This window comes from Scardinius erythrophthalmus (assembly GCF_964197995.2).
Source record: "Scardinius erythrophthalmus genome assembly, chromosome: 9".
In the NCBI taxonomy this organism is placed as follows: domain Eukaryota; kingdom Metazoa; phylum Chordata; class Actinopteri; order Cypriniformes; family Leuciscidae; genus Scardinius; species Scardinius erythrophthalmus.
In genome coordinates this window covers 42,822,377-42,843,946 of record NC_138229.1, presented here as the reverse complement: position 1 = coordinate 42,843,946, position 21,570 = coordinate 42,822,377, and the positions used below count along the sequence as shown (strand labels likewise).

Here is a 21,570-nt window from a genome sequence, read left to right as displayed (position 1 = left end):
GTTATTTTACATGCCAATATATTTGTTAGTAACTCACTTTATTTTATAGATTGTTTTTGCTGTTGCTGTTGTTGATGATAACTCAGCATTTTTCATTATTGTCTTAAATAAGATGTTCTTCATCTGTGTAAAATGGTGTCATTTCCAGGTGATGCTGAAGGATTGAGTGTTTTCAGAAAGCAGTGCTGATCAGTGCACTTGAGTGCACTTTCAGTGTCAGTTTAGCTGCAGTATGTCAGAGGAAAGAGGAAAGGACTCTTTCTCTCAGATGAGTCTCTCAGAGAAACACAGGTAAGACTGCGTCTGTTTTCACACTATCAGTTTAAACTCTACTGGACTTTGTGTTTCCCTGTCAATAACAAAACTTTGCAGTAGGCATTAACCCTCTGGGGTCTGAGGTGTTTTCTGGCCCTGGAGTATGAAGGTAAATCAGTAGCAGATTATGACGAAAGAAAGCAAATGTGTGTTCAGTGCAAATAAACTTGCTGTCTGTGTTTTATTAATAATGCAACGAATTATGTGTTTTTTGTTATTGTTTTTTTTTTTTATATATATAACTGTTGATCCATTAAGCCTCATTAAGCGTTTTCTTGGTTTTCTATGGGAAGAAAACGTACAACTGTTGCGTTCGTATTCTGTGCTCAATTGCTTTTCTGTGTGCTTTGTTTGTATGGTGTTTCCTGAGTTTGGTCTTTTAATACCACTGTCTCAATTACACGCGTTGTGTTCATATTCTGTGCTCATCTGCTTTTCTGTAGTATGCATTATTAGCATGGTGTTTACTGAGTTTGATAATATTGTTTAATTATTTTAAGTAGGGGCGTGTCCAGGAGCTCAGGGGCTCCAGTGCATCATCAAGTAGGGGCGTGTCCAGGAGCTCAGGGGCTCCAGTGCGTCATCAAGCCGCCGTTTTAGCCCCGCCCAAAAAATCCGGAACACAGCAACGGTGAAAAACTGTTTAACGGTCTAACTCCACAATTCAGTACTTCACAGTGCAGTCTTTCTAATTTGATTTAGCAATACATTTCTAACATTTATAATGTGTTTAAATTTTTTTTTTTAGAATTGCCTTTACAGGGACAATGGGGGGGGGGGAGATTTTTTTTAAAGAATAACCCCTTAAACCATGACTTCTGACAAGTTTTGTGGATAGAAATGGACATTTTGAGACATACAAATTGAACATACCATCAACAGAAGGCATGATTATTGCAGCACGCACCTTGAACTGGTCAGAAACAGGATTAGGACAGGATTATTCATGTTTTTCTTTTGTGTTAATTTTCAGCTATAAGGTAGGAACCCAGAAAAAGATTTACAATTTATTGAAAATTTGATCTCAATGACAAAGGCCACACCCAATCTGTGAGCACTTAATTTTTCTTGGCTTTTCATAAAAGAAATCTAATGCTCTTTGATAATTTTAATGCTACTGTGGGGGGTCCATTAATGCTGACACGCATGCACGTGGCCAGATGCTGTCCTTGTAGCCTATTCCTTAGGTCTGTCTTCACCTAGAAATAAAGCAAATACAAACACTGCATGAAGAGATTTCAGTGTGCCTGGAGCTGTAAGAATACAGAAATCACGTCAATATGTCTTAATGAATGGATAATGGATCTGATTAAAATCACCCTGTTCAGTGTGGAAAAGTCACGCTCACAGTTCACACTGGAGATTGGTATGCTGAGGGCGATGGCAGCCAGCTTACTTAATCCAGGGTAGAGCTGTCCCCACTCATCAAATTGTGCCGCAAGCTTCTCCATCATTTTTTGCTGGTCCATGTCCTGGAAGAATATTGCATAACAAATTACATAACAGCAGCCAGCAGCCATATCACCCTGTAGCCCAAGACTGGTTGCCCACTGAAGCTAAGCAGGGCTGAGCCTGGTTAGTACCTGGATGGGAGACCTTCTGGGAAAACTAGGTTGCTGCTGGAAGTGTTAGTGAGGCCAAGCAGGGGGTGCTCACCCTGTGGTCTTTGTGGGTCCTAATGCCCCAGTATAGTGACGGGGACACTATACTGTCAAAGAGCACCGTCCTTCGGATGAGACGTTAAACCGAGGTCCTGACTCTCTGTGGTCATTAAAAATCCCAGTGTAACCCTGGCATCCTGGCCAAATTTGCCCCTTGGCCTCTGTCCATCATGGCCTCCTAATCATCCCCATATACTGATTGGCTTCATCACTGTCTCCTCTCCACCAGTAAGCTGGTGTGTGGTGGGCGTTCTGGTGCAATATGGCTGTATGACGATATATGACTGGGACGATAAGGCCCAAGAACATGAAAAGCGCTCAATAGGTCCAGATTAGAAAAGCGCCGGTCCAGGCTGTCAATCAAGGCATTCAGATATGGTTCCATTACCTAAAGATGACAAACAAAAGTAAGCTCATTTGTTTGTCTTAGAGAGGCAATCAGTGATCATGGTGAAAGATTGCTTATATTTGGACTAAATGGCAAATCATGGGCAAAGCAAACTGACTCCTCCCTTAAGTACTTTGACAGCTCAAGTCCTCCCCATTTTTCCCTTCCTCCCATGTCCCTTTTCTCCAAACTCAACAACAACTGTGCAACAACACCACAGCATTTCAAACACTTACCTGGCTCCTGAATCTGGACCAGAGCTGTTCTCTGCTGGACATTTCTTCAAGTCCTCTCCCTCTCCGTTCCCTCTCCTCCTCGTGGACAATGCTGAAGGCAGACAGTCTTGCTGGATCATCCAGGTCTTGATTTAGCTGGGACAGGAATGACCCAGGAGGTTGATTGTCTCCATCATCTTTAATCTTCCTCAGAGCAGCCACTGTCACAGGAACCTAATAAAAAGACAGGGATTAAATGTGGTAAATGCTGCAGAGAGCTTCTGAAATATCCTATTAAAATAAATTCTTACCTGGTATTTCAGTGCCAGAAAATTTACTTTTTCCTTCTGGAACAATTTGGACAGGCAGCTTAGGTGTGGTAGCACATCTGCTTGCAGGTAGACTGCTGCCACAAACCTGTATGTTGCCAGGAAGGAATACAGCCCCTTGGCTGATGGGCACCTGTTGACCTCTGACTCTTCAGCCAAGGCTGCCAGGACTGCACAGAGGTTGCGCTGGAGGTTTTTAATAGCTGCATCTTGCAACAGCCAGCGTGTGTCCTTCACCTCCTAAACAATATTTAATGAGTAAAAAGATAAAAACATGAGCAGGCCCAGAAGGTGCAAGTCATAAGTTGTGTTACAATTTAATTTAGCATATGCTCTTATTCAAATCAACCTACAATTGGTGATTCAAGTATTGTTTTACTTTCAGCAAAACTTGCCTTGACTTTCAAATCATCGATGCCCAAGGTCTGCCCTGCCATCTTCAGAGCAGCAGTCCTATTGGCGCTGTTGCAGAAATACAGGTGGAGCTTCTGCAGGTGGTCCCTAAATGTTCCCATGTAAGGTACTGATGTTGACGCATCCTTGCATGAAAGGGCAAGCCGATGGGCAGCACAGGCAACAGACACCAGCCAGGGGAAGGCATCCCCAAGTTGCTTGGCTACACCATTCACTCTCCCTGTTTGGAGACACCCTTAGTTATACACCACAATATCTGTTAACTCACACTGAAACAGCCTTTGAACATGCGTGCATACCAGTCATGACCGCAGCTCCATCTGTTCCCAACCCATACAATTTTGTGGTGGGAATTCCTTTTTTAAAAAGGACATCTTTGATGGCTGCCACTATGGTTTTTGCTTTGCCATCAGGGACACTAATCATGTCAAGAAATTGACTGAAGACCTGCCCTTCTACATCTGTGTATCTGATGAAGACAGGAAATCTTGATGTAAAAAAAAAAATGAAATGGTAGCGTTTCATATTTGCAAAAAATAAAATGTCTTACTCAAACTTGCCTCACGTGTAGATCTAACTGTCGACTGACAGAAATGTCAGTGGTTTCGTCAACTTCCAATCCGATTGCTACAGATTGATTGATATCGTTGAGGATTGGTTCCTCCACCACTCTGTTTATCACGTCTAACATCTCGTCTATAATTCTATGTGATGTGTAGTTAGTTGTTTTCCCAATCTGAAAAGTTCAAATCAAATATTAATATATTAAAAATAATGTCTATGTTAAATGTTGAATATAGTGCCAAAATGTATGTTTCACCTTGAACTTTTTGAAATAATCACACCCCAAACACTCTGCAAAATCCAACAAAGCTGGATAATTGGTGTGATGTGCCTGCTCTCGTTTGATGGTGTGATAGAGGCACTTAAATCCCCCTATTACAGCCTCATGCTCAAGCACCACCACGGGTTCAAAGGCAACCATTACTGAGTTTGTTCCTGTGGGAAGTTTTATGTATCTGCATCATCATTCACAATCAATTTTAAACTATTAAGCAACCACTAAACTATACAACCAAACAAAATGTATATTGACACAACCAGTGCATAAATGTTTAAAAATGAATGTCAATATATTATTGTTAACTAGCTTTAATATGCCAACAGGCCATTTACACAGAATCTTACCGTGTATCAGAGAGGAGTGAGATTGTACACTCTCCTGGTGGTGTTGAGTGTTGAGGTGCTTGTCCAGGTAGTCAACTCGATAAAACTGGCACCCAATTTCGATAAACGGCCTCTTTCCCACACCTCTTTTGGGTGCCTTCTTGTGCTGCCGACACAAGCGACAGAACATTCCTACAGGCAACAAAATAATGTATTATATTTTCTCTCAAAAGTACAAATATGGTGGATAATTCAGGTTATGTTGAATAATCACCATGGCTGTGTACGTGGTACAACCGAGGCTTGAATCTGGAGATATCAACCCAGTTAGGGTCCCATCCAGACCGCCTGTGTCGTCCTGTAGTTGTTGTTGTCCCTGGTCGTTCTCCTTGGTCCTGTCCATCCACCTCTCCTCGCACCTCCTCTCGCTCATGTCCTACCACTACAACTACTCTCTCCTGCTCTCTTGTAGTCTCTCCTTGGTCCTGTCCTATAACCTTTCCTTGGTCATCTCGCTCATGTCCTACCAATGCAGCCTCTCTCTCTTGCTCTCTTGGAGTCTCTCCCTCAAGGTCTCTTTCCTCCCTCACCTGCACTACTGATCTTTTTTTCTGTAAAACACTTTAGCAATTAGATACATCATCATGTAACCAGTACTTTCATTTATTTTATCCTGTAGACATTTTGAACATTAAAATCCAAATGAAACTTTTCATTAGTTTTAAAAGGTGACTAGCTTGCATAGACTATTTTAATTCACTAACCTCCAGGAATAGTATTTTATGTTTTTGAAAGAAGTCTTATGCTCATCAAGCCTGCATTTATTTAATCAAAAATACAGAAAAAAACGGTAGACTAATATTGTGAAATATTATTACATGATGTTCTTTTTAACTTTTTATTAAAGTATTCTTAAAAAAAAAGAGAGAGCATCACATATCATATTAGAATGATTTCTGAAGGATGATGTGACACTGAAGCCCCACAAAGTGACAAATACCCCCCCCCCCCCCTCGCACGTGCTAACCTCAGCTCCTCGATGGTCCCCATCCACCTTTCTCTTCACCAACCAATTTAGGTGACTCATCTGAAAAATGAATGGTATTTTCAATACCAGTGAAAATTCAGCTGTACCAATTTTGCAGTTCGTATCGCTTTCTCCTTTCCACAAGCGATTGTTCGCTCTCCCGTGGCGTCTGTCGTTGCTATGCAACAGAGGCGGCCTGAGAAAACGAGCGCGCCGATTCGCTTATATTATGCCAAATTTAAAATAATGAATTTGCGCACGCAAAAAACGGCCCGAAATGAATGTAGCCTTAAATGAATTTTACTAGCCCAGATAAGACAATTTTTAATGTAGAAAATTGGTTAGGAGTCAAACAATGAACCAAAACATTTTTCAAAACACAAATATCAACAAATATGCATCTGGTTCTAACTGAACTGAAATTTGTGTGACCATGAATCCAACATGAATCAGTCTTTGTCGGTTGCTCAGCCCCCAATGAGGGTATGATACAAAAATAAAAAATAAAGTAACCCTTTAGTTTAGGGTCTAATACTCACTATTAACTAACTAGTTTCATTAACATGCAGACGTTCCTTAACGTGGAGATTTGCATGTCAATCTCTTTTGCGCACATGGGCGTGGTCACATTAAAAATAATAAATAAGGGTTTGAGAAACTGGACATCTTGTTGGTTTTATACAAATTACTTAAACAAAGAATTTTGTTTTCAGTTTGAATCTGATAATTTAAAAGTACACACTTAAATGTTTATAAAGATATATGGCTCATAAATGTGTGAGTTTTGTTTCAGTTTATAGACGTGCTCAAGAAAAAAAAGTTCACCGCGACGGAGAGGCAGAAAGCACACCCTGTTTATTTTCTTTATTTTACAAAAGCACAATGTTTTGATTTGATTGTAAGTGGACACATACAAAAGTAGAAATATCACAGATTCCTTATTTCAGAAATTCATTATTTCATATTTCTTTTTTTTCTGTATGACCACAAATGACGGAGTAATTTAAAGGGCACCTATTATGCAAAATTTACTTTTACATGGTGTTTGAACATAAATGTGTGTTGGCAGTGTGTGTACACAACCACCATATAATGATAAAAATCCACCCAGTGCTTTTTTTATAATCCCCATAAATCATAAGCACGGTCTCAGAACGAGCTGTTCTCAGATTCGGGGCAATGTGACGTCACTTTGCACAGGTGAGAGCACGCACTTTATGACAGCTCATCGGGTCATTTTACAGATATAAGGTTTACCAGTTTATTAAGCACCACTGAAGAGGTGTGTATATATTTGTTTACTGTTAGTTGTAATGAGTGTTTTGTGTACTTCGCTGTGTATGTTGATGATAATGAAACGGAGAGAGAGAGAGAGTTTATGGATAAGACTTTAACCCTCTGGGGTCTAGGGTGTTTTTGGGGTCCTTGAGATGTTCTGACATGCCCTGACATTTGTGCTTTTTTCAGTTGCTAATATAAACATATTAATGGCAAAAAAAATTACACACTATTTAGCACAAACAGGGCTACCATGAAATGTGAGCAACAAGAATGTACATGTCTGCATTTTTGAGAGAATAATGTTTATGCATGGTTATTGAAAAAACTAAAAACTAAAGTTTTTGAAATAAGGCCATAAAACACATTCTAAATATGTGCCAATAAGACTTTTGTCTAAAAGATGTCATCACCTAGTGTTTTTTCTTCAAAATGAAGTGAAAATCACCCTGCCTTATCATTCACATAACACAATACATTGATTTGAATTTTGCAAAGCACTTTCTGTTTGGAAAGGCAATATTCGGAGTGGGCGTCAACGATCATGCATATTTAGTGGTTCACACCTTAGGAGACAGTGGGGCCTGCATACTTAATGACCCTTTCATTCAGGTGAGTCACTGAGCCACAAGAATGCAAGAATAACAGTTGGAAGCATCTCAATTCTTTTTTATTTTTCCACATATTGTGCTTGCAATTTGGCCTATAAAATCCAAGGAAAACATGTCTAGTAATTGTGCAGTTAATTCTCATACTGTATTTTCAGTTTTGGAATATTTATCCTCTCCCCAAATTTGTCAATAATAAAACACAATACAAATTATTTAAAGAAAAGGCTTATATTTACCTTTTAATAGTTTGTTTACATCTACCTTGTAAATATATTTTTTTATTAAAAAGGTTACAATTACAACAACAATTCAAGTGTAATCTTTCTTTGTAAAAACTAAAGTATACATTGTATCATACATATTTCAAAGTTAAGGATTTGATTGATTATTTGATAACTTTATTTTTGACAAAACATACTATATTTATCATAAGCAAATATTGGCAAACAAAAGCTTATTTGAGGTGGCAGATATTTTACAGTAAAAATTTATAATCTATCCAAAACTAATCAACGAAATGTTATCTTTCATATGTCTGTAACATAGGTCTTTCATTTTTATAAGAAATATAAATGTTAATTTGCAGTTTTATACGTTGCTTATACAAATACATTTTATTTCAACATATTTCAGTCGATATTTACTGAGTATAGCAATAGTTTGCTAAAACCGAAACATTCATTCACAAACAGAAACGCCTGACTGTAACGTTGTTTTTATGAAATATTAGGGCATATAAATGTTAATTTTCAGTTTAAAACGTTGCTTATACAAATAGCCTACATTTTATTTCAACATATTTCTGTCGATTTTTACTCAACTCAGTACAGCAATAGTTTGCTAAAACATCATCATTCATTCCCACAGAGACGCAATTTAAATTTAAACTGTCTTTTTGCGAGCTGTGATAAAGCGCGCATCTCTGCGGCTGCCGTTTATTCATTCACAGAAACGCGATTAACTTGAGAAGGAAAAAAAACTTACTACATATTCGGATCCTCTCTCCTGCAATACCCGCACTCTGAGGTAGATTTTCCATTATTATTATTCCTCACAGCGCTGCCAGATGGTGTAAACACGTAGGCTACAATGATCTGAATAAACTTGTGTTTTCTCGAGCTGATATTGGGGGCGTTCACAGGTTTGCTTGGATTGCCTCAGTAGTTTGCGTTTGAATAGCACGCGCTCTCCGTGGGCGGAGTCACATTACATTTGAATTAGCTCTAATTAGCTCGACTGGAATCGCTCTCTTTTAATACAGATTTCACAAGATGAGAATATTTGTTTTTTATAAAAATTACCTAATTTAAAAGAATAGAATTCAAGCTTCATGCCTGTGTATCTGTATGCCTGATTGACTGAGTATTCGCTGAGTTACAGTTCATTTTCGGACGCGTTTCAGAATTGACTACACTGACAGAGAAGGCAGAACTCGCATCACGTTTATTTTTCTTTATTTGGCAAAAAGCACAACACTTTGTTTTTATTGTGAGTATACACAAAAATAATACACATTTAACAGAATCGATTGATGTATGAAACTTGCTTGTAATATCAAAGTCAAAAGAGTATTTCGGGTCTCAATTCAACTGATAAGGAAAAAAGCGAGCAGATCACGCCGGCGTGATTGCCGACCTCAGAGGGTTAATGCGCACTTCTTTTACTGTGTTTATTCAGCTCTTACAGTGATTCTCTGGAGTAAAACTAACACTCATCTTTTGTGTGATGTACAAAAAACTTCACTGAACTCGTCAGTATATTTTGGTCATCATTCGGACGAGGTCCGCTACAGCAGGCTTGTATTAATAGTGGATAAAAGCAGATGACAAATAAGATATAACCATAATTAAACTAAACTATACCAGTTCTATCTACATACAGCATATATTCTCTGGCTCTGTGGGCATTATTGTCCGACTCCGAGTCGAAATGAACACCGCAACTTATCAGATGAGATTGTCCTGGCTCTGAGCGTGAGCTCGTGATGCTCCGGCAGCAGCAGTTCATTTGCATTTAAAGGGATACACACTAAAACAGCATGTTTTTCTGAGCTCCAAAAAATGACAATTTAAACATGCTGTAAAAAATTATCTGTTGGGTATTTTGAGCTAAAACTTCACATACATACTCTGGGGACATCAGAGACTTATTTTACATCTTGTGATAAGAGTCATAATAGGTGCCCTTTAAATTTATTGTGCTACAATGTGAAGAAAATCCAGCAAAACGCGCCGGCGTGTTTGCCAACCTTAGAGGGTTAAGCATTGTGTTGTGTTCTCTTATTACGTTGCTAATTGATAAATGTCCACTAGATGGGGATATTGTTCTAGATATGAAAGTAGGAAGGTGGAGAGGAATAAGTTGTTGTGCTTATGGAAAGTAAAGAGACCTGTTCGCTACTCGGTGTGCTCTCATTTATTTTGATGTGATTACACAACAAATTGGTGACGAGGATGGCAGTTCATCTTCCTCCTACATTCTTACAATGTCCTGATGAGCCTGCAGTTCCGTTTGGGATATGGACGCAAATGTTTGAGAACTACTTGTTGGCGATTCATGCTGAGGGAGATGACTGGCCTGATACTCGTAAGCGTGCTACACTTCACTGCCTGGGCACAGAAGCACAGAGAATTTTCTACACTCTTCCTAATACCGGTACAACCTATGCATCTGCTCTTACGGCTCTCAGAACGCAATTTGTACCGAAAGTTAATGTCATTGCTGACCAACATAAATTTCGTCAAAGGGAGCAAAGGCATGACGAAAATATACTTAAGTATGTGGCCACGCTTCGTGATATGGTGTCATTATGTGCATTTGGTGACAAAGAAGATGAAATGCTAAGTTGAGGTCATGGGTCGGTAGGGAATTTTTTTTTTTTTTTTTTTCAGTGGCTGTAGCATTCCCGGCTGAACAGATGCGATTCACTCTCAAGAACTGATGTTAAAGAAGAATTTATTTTCCAAAAACACCTTTCAAAACACCTTAAGAGCTGAATAAAGCAAACAAAGAATAAACATTAGACACGTGACTGCAAATTGTATAGGCTACAAATGTCCGTAAATGTATAAACTGCAAATGTATATATATATGGCTACACCATAAATAGCATTATGCAGGCTCATATAAATAGATGCCTTATAGTAAATATGAATATGAATTATTTATCTAACAATAACAATATTTAATGCAGTTAAAAGCACCTGCCAAAAATGAGTTTTAAACAATTAACAAGCATATTTCAAAGTGCTATAATGTTACATATGACCTGTATGAAATTATAAATTGTTTTAATTGCAACAATCTCCTTTTCAAATGCAATATGGACTAAATTACAACTGAATTAGTTTATCTATGAGATATTTTGAAAGCTGACGATCTCAATTCAGAGAGAAAAGGCTAAAACATAAAAATGACCAAATAAGGGCCTAATTTCCTGTGAATAATCGCTCGGACGTTTAAACCTAGAGAAACGGGCAATAATACTACACTGTTATGAATGTGACAGTAACAATTAATCACACTCTCTATATAACATCACTGATTTACCATCTGCATATATGCTAACGACCCACCGGACAGCTTAGAGGAGATCGATACAATAAACACAGTCTCTCAAAGATTAGAAGACAATGGAATAAAAACTAAGGATGGCTGACGCGAAACAGTCGTTCCGAAGCTTTGCGAGATCCCGAAGCGCAGATGTTAGTAGGGAGGTTAAGCCCAAAAAATAGGCCTTTGACTTCAAGTCATGATGCAAAGGTCGTCTTTGGTATGGAAGTACCTTAGGGTCATACAAATAAATTTATCCTAAGACACAAGTGAGATCACACTTTGTATCAGAAATAAACAGGTTTTTTCAAAAATGGCCGCCAATGCGCCGAAAATACTCTAGAGCCCATATCTTTGCTTCTGTTATCACTATAATGACAAATTTGGTGTCAAAGTGTACATTTTTGGGGTCAAGGAATCCAATAAAATTGGTTTCAAGTTTAAAAAAACAAAAATTTTCCCCATACCATGACAATTGGGGGTAAATATGCACATTTCACATAAAAATTGTGTCATCAGAGTGACTTTACTTATCTTTTCCTTCAAAAACTTTAATTTTGTATTTAAGCAGTGCAGCTACTTCTGTACATTACATTTGTCCTAAGTAGCATGAGATTTCGACCAGTCAGGAGTAGCCTATAGCAAATCAGTTCCTGCAACAACACATCCCATATGCACCAGGAGCTGTGACAGCTGTTGAAGGTCAGAGGTGACAGGTTAACACTTTGAGTATGACTTCCTCATTAAATAGAAAAATGCTTTTAATGTTAGATAACTAGTAACTAGCTAGCTAGTAACTAGTTAGCTTCATTATAACTAGGTCGCTAGTAACTAGTTAGCTTCATCATAACTAGCTAGTGACTAGTTAGCGTCATTTTTATTGAAGCAAGCACATAGCCTACATGTTGCTAGCTAGTTAGTTAGCTTCATTATTTGATAATTTTTTACTTTTGCGAATGCTTGTTAATGCTCATATTATCTCTCTTATGATGTTAAAGCAACTTCATTTCTTTTTTCAGATTAGCCATAATGGAATGCCGTGACTGGAGGTTATGCTTCCTATGTCAGTCCGCCCTAAAGATTGAAAAACATTAGACCCCTCTTAAACCGAGGACCGTGACGTCGCACGGTATGGCGCAGCCAGGGCCCCACCCTGGAGCCAGGCCCGGGGTTGGGGCTCGTATGCGAGCGCCTGGTGGCCGGGCCTCCCCCCACGGGGTCCGGCCGGGCTCAACCCGAAGGAGCGACGTGGGGCCGCCTTCCCGTGGGCTCACCACCAGCAGGAGGGACCGTAAGGGGGTCAGTGCTGAGAGGATCGGGCGGCAGTCGAAGGCGGGGGCCTCGACAACCCGATCCCTGGACACGGAAGCTAGCTCTAGGGACGTGGAACGTCACCTCGCTGGCGGGGAAGGAGCCTGAGATTGTGCGTGAGGTTGAGAGGTTCCGACTAGAGATAGTCGGGATCACCTCTATGCACGGCTTGGGCTCTGGAACCACACTCCTCGAGAGAGGATGGACTCTTCACCACTCTGGAGTTGCCCATGGTGAGAGGTGGCGGGCTGGTGTGGGTTTGCTTATAGCCCCCCAGCTCAGCCGCCATGTGTTGGATTTCACCCCGGTGAACGAGAGGGTCGTTTCCCTGCACCTTCGGGTCGGGGATAGGTCTCTCACTGTCGTGTGTGCCTACGGGCTAAAAGGCAGTGCAGAGTACCCGGCCTTCTTGGGGTCTCTGGGAGGGGTGCTGGAAAGTGCTCCAACTGGGGACTCCGTCGTTCTACTGGGGGACTTCAATGCCAACGTGGGCAGTGGCAGTGACACCTGGAGGGGCGTGATTGGGAGGAACGGCCCCCCTGATCTGAACCCGAGCGGTGTTCAGTTATTGGACTTCTGTGCTAGTTACAGTTTGTCCATAACGAACACCATGTTCAAGCATAAGGGTGTCCATCAGTGCACGTGGCACCAGGACACCCTAGGCCGTAGGTCGATGATCGACTTTGTGGTCGTTTCATCTGACCTGCGGCCGTATGTCTTGGACACTCGGGTAAAGAGAGGGGTGGAGCTGTCAACTGATCACCACCTGGTGGTGAGTTGGATCCGATGGCGGGGGAGGAAGCTGGACAGACTCGGCAGACCCAAGCGTACTGTGAGGGTCTGCTGGGAACGTTTGACCGAGTCTCCTGTCAGAGAGATCTTCAACTCCCACCTCCGGTGGAGCTTCGACCGGATCTCGAGGGAGGCTGGAGATATTGAGTCCGAGTGGACCATGTTCTCCACCTCCATTGTCGAAGCGGCCGCTCGGAGCTGTGGCCGTAAGGTCTCCGGTGCCTGTCGAAGCGGCAATCCCCGAACCCGGTGGTGGACACCGGAAGTAAGGGATGCCGTCAAGCTGAAGAAGGAGTCCTATTGGGCCTGGTTGGCTTGCGGGACTCCCGGGGCATGTTGGACTCCGGCAGGGCTGCCCTTTGTCGCCGGTTCTGTTCATAATTTTTATGGACAGAATTTCTAGGCGCAGCCAGGGGCCGGAGGGTGTCAGGTTTGGTGACAACACGATTTCGTCTCTGCTCTTTGCAGATGATGTTGTCGTGTTGGCCTCATCAAACAAGGACCTTCAGCATGCACTGGGACGGTTTGCAGCCGAGTGTGAAGCGGCTGGGATGAGAATCAACACCTCCAAATCCGAGGCCAGAAAAGGGTGGCTTGCCCACTTCAGGTTGGTGGAGAGTTCCTGCCTCAAGTGGAGGAGTTTAAGTATCTTGGAGTTTTGTTCACGAGTGAGGGAAGGATGGAACGGGAGATTGACAGACGGATCGGTGCAGCTTTTGCAGTAATGCGGTCGATGTACCGGTCTGTCATGGTGAAGAAAGAGCTGAGCCGCAAGGCGAAGCTCTCGATTCACCGGTCAATCTACGTTCCTATTCTCACCTATGGTCATGAGCTTTTTGGTCATGACCGAAAGGACAAGATCTCAGATACAGGCGGCTGAAATGAGCTTTCTCCGCAGGGTGGCTGGGCGATAGGGTGAGAAGCTCGGTCACTCGGGAGGAGCTCAGAGTAGAGCCGCTGCTCCTCCACATCGAGAGGGGTCAGCTGAGGTGGCTCGGGCATCTGTTCCGGATGCCTCCTGGACGCCTTCCCGGGAAGGTGTTCCGGGCGCGTTCCACTGGGAGGAGACCCCCGGGAAGACCTAGGACAGACTATGGAGACACTATGTCTCCCGGCTGGCCTGGGAATGCCTCGGTGTCCCCCCGGAAGAGCTGGAGGAAGTGTCTAGGGAGAGGGAAGTCTGGGCATCTCTGCTTAGACTGCTGCCCCCGCGACCCGGCCCCGGATAAGCGGAAGAAGATGGATGGATGGATGGATAGATCCCTCTTCATCATTTAAACTGAGAAACAATCCTGAAAGATTGCAATCATGTTACAAAGAAGCTTTAGATAACATCCAGGAGCTGAAGGCATTAGGGGATCTGCCTGAGTTTATAGTGGACATTAGTGGTGGTAGTCAGGATGTAGTTCAGCTGATGATTCAAAATCCTATGGTGTGGCACAAAAGCTGCAGAAATGTGATTGATAAACAAAAAGTTGAGAGAGCAAGAAAAAGAAAAAAAGAATGAAGAGTCTGTGAGTCCAGTAAAAACATGGCGCATGAGTGACAAGTCCACCACACTCGCTTTACCCAGACCCTCAACATCATCATGTGAACCATTTGATAAACTGTGTCTCTTCTGTGGTGAAGTGGGCAAAAAAAAGGAACTGAGGAGGGCTGCCACCCTTGGCTTGGATAGAAAAGTGAAAGAATGTGCTCAGGTGGTGGGTGACAGGCATCTATTGGCTGAACTAGCTGCTCGTGACATGGTTGCTATTAATGCTGTTTATCATCGTGCATGCCAAAAACTGTTGGATGTGACTCAACTGAAAGTAATGCAACTCAGGTCATCAGAGCACATGTCCTCAATGAGTTGCTCGAATACATCGAGGACTATCGTTGCTCAGGGGAATCACTGGCAATGTCTGACTTGACAGCCCTCTATGACGAACGCATTGCTGATCTTGGATTTCCAAACATCAAATGCAACACCACACGCCTTCGGAAGGATATTGAACGCCTGATTCCTGACATCAGATCAGTACAAATAAATCGTGTCTGGTCCGTTGTATTTGATGATGACCTGAGCAAAGCTGTTGCTAACATGAAAAACAACACTTCTACCGATGTCTCCATCATCTTCAAAGCAGCCAAAATCCTTCGGCAAGAGTATCTCCCCATGAAGCATGCTTTTACAGGTGCCTTCTCAACTTCCTGTGAAGCTGATTCTATCCCTCCCATGCTGAGATCGTTCTTACACATGCTTCTTGATGGATCAGGTATTGATCAGCCACCTCCTGGACCTGAGAAGTTCCAGGCTGCAACATCCATTGGGCAGCAAATAATTTTCAACTCTGTAAGATGCAGATCCAAGAAACATGGCAGTGTTCCTCGTCACATAAGAGAGAGGGAAACACCAGCTTCGCTATATCTGGCAATGAAACTACACCAGCAAAGTGGTAGTAGATATCTGGTGGAGGCCATGCATAAAAGAGGAATGTGTGTCATATGACCGCTTGAAAACATTTAGCATAGATATAGCGAATTCAGTGATCAGTCACTAGGAGCAGATTGATGTCGTGGTCCCACCTCAGGCAGTCCACTGAATAAAACGGCCGATTTTGTCAAATAGGGTGTCAAATTTCGTTCAACCTACCCTCCATTAGATGGCAGACATGTCATACTTCATCCGCGACTCAAAAAAACGTCATGCTTCTATACAAAATCTTCGAGCTAGAGTGCATTGAATCAGTGCGAACAAGTATTTGCATTAGATTATTCTATATCTATTATTATTATTATTATTATTATATCTAATGGCATCAATAAAGCTTACCCGCAATGAAGTGTTGGGTCTTCTATTCGTGGACCCTGATTATGAAGGGGAATATCTGCCTGATTCTGAAAGTGAAAGTATAGCCCTACACCAAGCACAAACGGTGAATTGCCCAATTTAGATGGTTCTTTACCCAATGTCAGTGGTGGGAACAATGTTTCTCTGGGTCGGAGTGTTCATCGCGAAGTTAGCAGGCGTGTTAGTGTTGTGGGGAACGAGGCGGGAGATTTTTACCGTGTGTGCCTCTCCACAATCACGGCGACAGTATTGTGGTGGAGACTTTGTTTGTCTAATGCCACTGGGTATGTTAGACGAGGTCGAAGTATTCATAGGACAGTTAGGGGGCAACGTGGAGGCAGGGTGGGGAGTCGCAATGACAATGACAGTAGTCCGAGCTGTGCACACTCGGCGCGCGCGCGAGGCAGATCTGGCCGCGCTGCTCCCAGCAGGAGCAGAGACGGTGTGACACGGGGCAGAGGGGCTATTATGCATAGTCTATAGCAAGCTGATGGGAATGCCGGCTTTTGAGTACTTGGCCAATGAGGATGATTTACTATATGTAGTAAATAGAAAATCTCTACAGCAAAAGGCCAACCGCTACTTGCATTCGGTTTGTTTCTACCATTTATTAGTAATGATTTACACAGTTTGTTTACTACTTACTATTTACCTGAGCATTCAGTATTGTGCAATATAGCATACAGAAGGTGAGGGACATTTTGGGGGGAAAGAAGTGCTGCATTTGATCATTTTATCATTTAAACGTGACTTTTCATGAAAATTCTATAATCCAAGATGGACGCCACCATAATGACGTCATAATATGCAAATTAGATGGGGAAATGTAATCCCTACATAAACTTTGGGTCATCCTTAATATTTCTCTAATTTACAGAAAGTCTCTATCTTTTATCACTTTTAAGATATAGCCTTTTGAAATTAAGATGTCAAAATCGAACATTTTAGGAAAAAACCTCTGGCGCCGAAACACTGTGTGTTTGGCATGTGTTTTTTAATAAAAAATTGCATACTTCACCTCCAATTGTCATGGTAAGGACAACATTATTGTTTTTTAGTCTTGGAACCTATTTTATTGGACTCCTTGACCCCAAAAATGTACACGTTGATACCAAATTTGTCATTATAGCTATAACAGAAGCAAAGATATGGGCCTCTCAAGTATGGTCGGCGGCCATTTTTAAAAAAATGTGCGTATATAAGATACAAAATGTGATCTCACGTGTGTCTTAGGATAAATTTATTTCTATGGCCCTAAGGTACTTCCATACCAAAGGGGACCTTTGCATCATGACTTGAAGTCAAAAGTCACTTAACCTCCCTACTATGTGTCGAAACACTGATCCGAAGCGTGATTCGAAACACCCATGTCACGTGACTATGACCAAACGAAGCCTCGAAGTGTTTCACTAAGTGTTTCATCAGGTGTGGTCCGCCGAATCAGCGTTTGATTGACACGGTCGGGAACAAACCACACAATCGCACATCTGTATAAAAGTGAAATAAACGCATTTTGACCTCGTGGGTTTTTGTGAGAGGAGTTTGACTTTGAGGTAGCGGATTTTTGATGATATTGTGACATAGTGCGATTTGATTAGTTATAGGCAATTTAGGCTTACATTTAAATTTACACAACACATTGACTGATGCTAGAGACAGATAGTGACACATTAATAGATACATAGATATTCATATAGACAGATTAATAGATAGATACATATAGATAGATTACAGATACATATAAATATTATAGATAGATACATATATAGATAGATTATAGATACATATATAAGTACATATGTTATAGATACATATATAGATACATAGATTATAGATAGCCTACATATCTAGATACATAGATAGATTCATATAGATAGATAGATAGATTGATTTGGATAGATAGATAGATAAAATGGAGGCTCCCCAGAAGAGATGCCGTACATCTGTGGTGTGGGAGCATTTCCATTTAGAACCCCCAAATAAAGTGAGATGTGTGTATTGTGATCGGTATATAGCCTACTGCAACAATACATCATCCATGATGCGCCATTTGAGGAGCACTCATCCTGCCATTTTGCAGGGTGCAGAGGATGGCATTCCCCCTGTAGGCTACCTAGGCCTGCTACTGACACTGCTGGGCCATCTATGCAATGTATGCATTGTTTGAAATATAATTATAATTGAAATATAATTATAATTGAAATATAATTACAACCTTTTGGGACACTGTTTATAAAGTCCATAGCCCAATGCCCTACAACCTAATGTCCCAATCACAACTGCCAATCATGTTAAAAATAGCTTCAATGTGAATATAATATAATATAATATTGTGTGAATATACATTTTATAGGTCTACATATGAGTACCCAATATACTGCAGCTGATGCCACAGTGGAAGTGAAAAAATACATCAACGATGCATATTTGCCCAGAACTCATGATCAACTAACTTACGGGAAAGAGAGAGCGGTAATCTTTCCTCATTTGTATGTCCTTGCTAAAAAATATCTTTGTATGTCAGCAACAAGTGTCCCTTGTGAGAGGATTTTTTCAAAGGCTGGAGAAATTATCTGTAAAAAAAGAAGTAGGCTAAGTCCTTCCACAGCAGAGAAATTAATATTTTTTGAATAAAAATCTCTAAAAAAGTGAGACATTGTGGCTTGATTTATTTTATTAATATTCATTTTTCATGACCAAAATAACATTATGGACAGTGAGGAGCCTATAGGTTACAAGCTTCACATATTAGAAAATTATAATAATAAAAAAAAAACACACATTTTTTTAATGGCTCGTCAAGGTTGTTTCAGATCAACACCTGCAAGTGACCACTAGGTGTCACCGTTGAGACGGGTGTCGGATTGATTCGAAGCCTCGAAACAATATGGCACATTTGGTTCAACTGTTTCATTTGCTTCACGAGGCCTCGATCTGGCCATCACTAATAAAAACGATACCTTGTGCCCTTCATCAGCCAGGAGCTAAGAGGTAGAAATCAACTCGTTTGTAAAGCTATATTCAGTCTGTAATCGTAAATTCGTCTCGCTTCTCTCACTGGTAGCATTTAATGGTGCCCATATGAAAAGTGCGCCAACATACACACAGCGTGTGCCCGCTGAACTTCCTTTCACGGACTTCAAAATAAAAGCATGTCAGATACCGTAAGTAACAGATGCTTTTGTAAAACAAATAAATACAATAAAAATATTGAGAATTCAGCGAGAAATATTAATAACCAAAAAATATTTTTTGTTAACAGTTATTTTGCAACATTTGGCTCGTTTAATAAAAGTCCTTTTTGAGAAAAAAAAACCTACCTGTACTACATGTACTCTACCACCTTGTGTGTCCCAGCATGTTAAACACACACACACACACACACACACACACACACACACACACACACATTGTTTAGCTTGTCTTTTCGACAACTTTCGGCGGGGGCAAATGAGTAATGCCCGCACATACTCCATTTGCAGTGCGTATGCGGTGCGTATTTTTTTACTCATCCATGTTAATAGGTCCGAGCTTTCACGCCCGTTTCACACATACTCTGTGTGCAGTGCGTGTGCGGTGCGTGTTGCAGTGCGTATGCGGTGCAGGAGCAGCATGCGCTAAAGTGGTTTTACATATGATGCGTTTGCAGTGCGTAACTGATCCACGGCTGTACCACAAACACATACTCACTATTTGTATTTCAAATCCATAAGTTATCAGCAAATTTTATATAAAAAAAAAGGGGGGGGGGGGGTTCAGCATTGTGATTCTCTTTGTACACATAGGCCTACACTCTTTAATAGACATAATTACGTTTAAACAATATTTCAGTTAAAATATTTAACCATGCACTTATATTAAAATCGCATACATAAATAAATCTTGCATGTCACAAAGAACTTGTTTTTCCACCTCCACGAATGAGATGAGTGTTGTTCATTATGTCGCCTTGTTGAAGTAAATTGTAGTTTTCCTTGATTTACCCCGGTCTTAAAGTAAAAAACTGTGAAAATAGTAGTATTTAGTTAAATGCATTTATGGTGAGATAACATTTTATTTTATTAAATGCATGCGCTGTCACTTTAATTCAGCGTGTGCAGCACAGCAAAAATAGACCTTTCTCACAACTTCCGTATTTGTGACCGGAAATACGCAATCGTTGTGGTAATCTTCTTCCGCACCGGTAAGAACAAATGGCGCAAGCAACGAGCAAGAGTTATTGTAGCGTACTGGGCTGTTTTTGTTATTCCCAAAAGCAGCCATATCTGTCCGTTTCATTCCTTCCCTCAGTTCCCTGTTGATGATGAAGTTCGACAGAAATGGATTCAGCCTATCCGGCGGGATGTTATTGATCCTGTGACGATCTTTTCTCCTTCTCATGTCACCATTTACTAACTTGTGTGAGTGTGTGACGCTCCAAATGTTAATTGTATTTTCTTTAGCCATTTTGCCTTTGATTTATGTATTATGAAGTAACGTTATCTCCCCCTCTTTGTTTTTGTTTTGTTTTTTGTTGTTTTCTGCTTGGTTAATACTTTTTTGTATATTGAGAAAATTTGTATACGCATATATATATTTTCTTTGCCCTACGAGAGTTTTGGTAGTTTTTTTTTTTTTTTAAATAAAAATAAGTAAATTCACTAACGCACCAGTTCAAGTTCAACTTTATTAAGATCCCTTGCGGGCAATTTGTATGCAGTGTAGTAGAAACATAACATAATAGACCACAATATAAAACAAATAAGAACACACAACAGTAGGCTACATATACATTTAAAATACTAATATTTACCATTCTGAGTATTTAACAATCTGATTGCACAAGGGACAAATTAATATTTGTATCAATTGTTTTTCATCTTTTGTAGTCTAGCAAGAGCAGAATAGAGAACTTTGAGTGCAAAAAAAAAAAAGGTCACTACTGTAACCGTCCTTCTGAGTACTCTCAGAAGGGCGGATCACAAATAAATTTATAAGACTTAATTGACTATTATAGATTTAACCAGACTCAGAAACACACAAACCAAGTACAAACACAAAAGTAATTGCAAAAGTGTTTATATCAATTAAGTCACACAAAATCACCCAAACAGTGTGTCAACAATTGAAGATATGCATGTATGTTTTCTAAGTTGTTATAGTAAAAAACGATATAAGAAACCGAGCTTATCTGGTCATTGTCCATGAAATGTCTTTCCTTGAAAGGTCTTTACGCAAAGTACAGATGAATATAGGGGTTTGTCAAACAAGAAAAGAGCAAACAGTCCAGTAGGCCATCTCATATCCTAACTTCAGTCAATCCAGGCTTCAGTTTAGGGTACGTTGCAAAATGATGTCCTTGCAGCACTCAAACATCCCAGATCTCAGTAGATTCAATTAATCCAATGATGATATTGGCATGATTAAGTAGAATCCCCACCTGAAACATTACAGCATAGGAATGGAGGAATTCTCAAGATAACTTTGTGGATGAGGTATATATGAGAAGTCCTTCTAAATAAAAACATACAAGCTAACATTAACAGCAAACATATTACATGAAAATGACGTAACACAGCAAAATCAATGATAACAACACAAAATGAACAACACTTACTTGGATGAGCTTAAAACGATACTGGTTACTCACGTAACCTCGGTTCTCTCTAGAGAGGGAACGAGTATTGCGTAAGCTTGC

The 21,570-nt window shown here is 40.6% G+C and overlaps 1 protein-coding gene across 1 annotated transcript in view; it reads left to right on the top strand.

Annotated features, from left to right (window-relative positions):
• Nucleotides 1–232: 232 nt before the first annotated feature.
• The window catches only part of LOC308695658 (NLR family CARD domain-containing protein 3-like), a gene marked incomplete at both ends in the record, with an annotated part of 135,737 nt that continues 114,399 nt past the window's right edge, over nt 233–21,570 (top strand). Inside the window, one exon of the mRNA XM_081373838.1 lies at nt 233–291. Coding sequence (XP_081229964.1) covers nt 233–291 — 59 coding nt within the window. The remainder of the gene's footprint in view (nt 292–21,570) is intronic.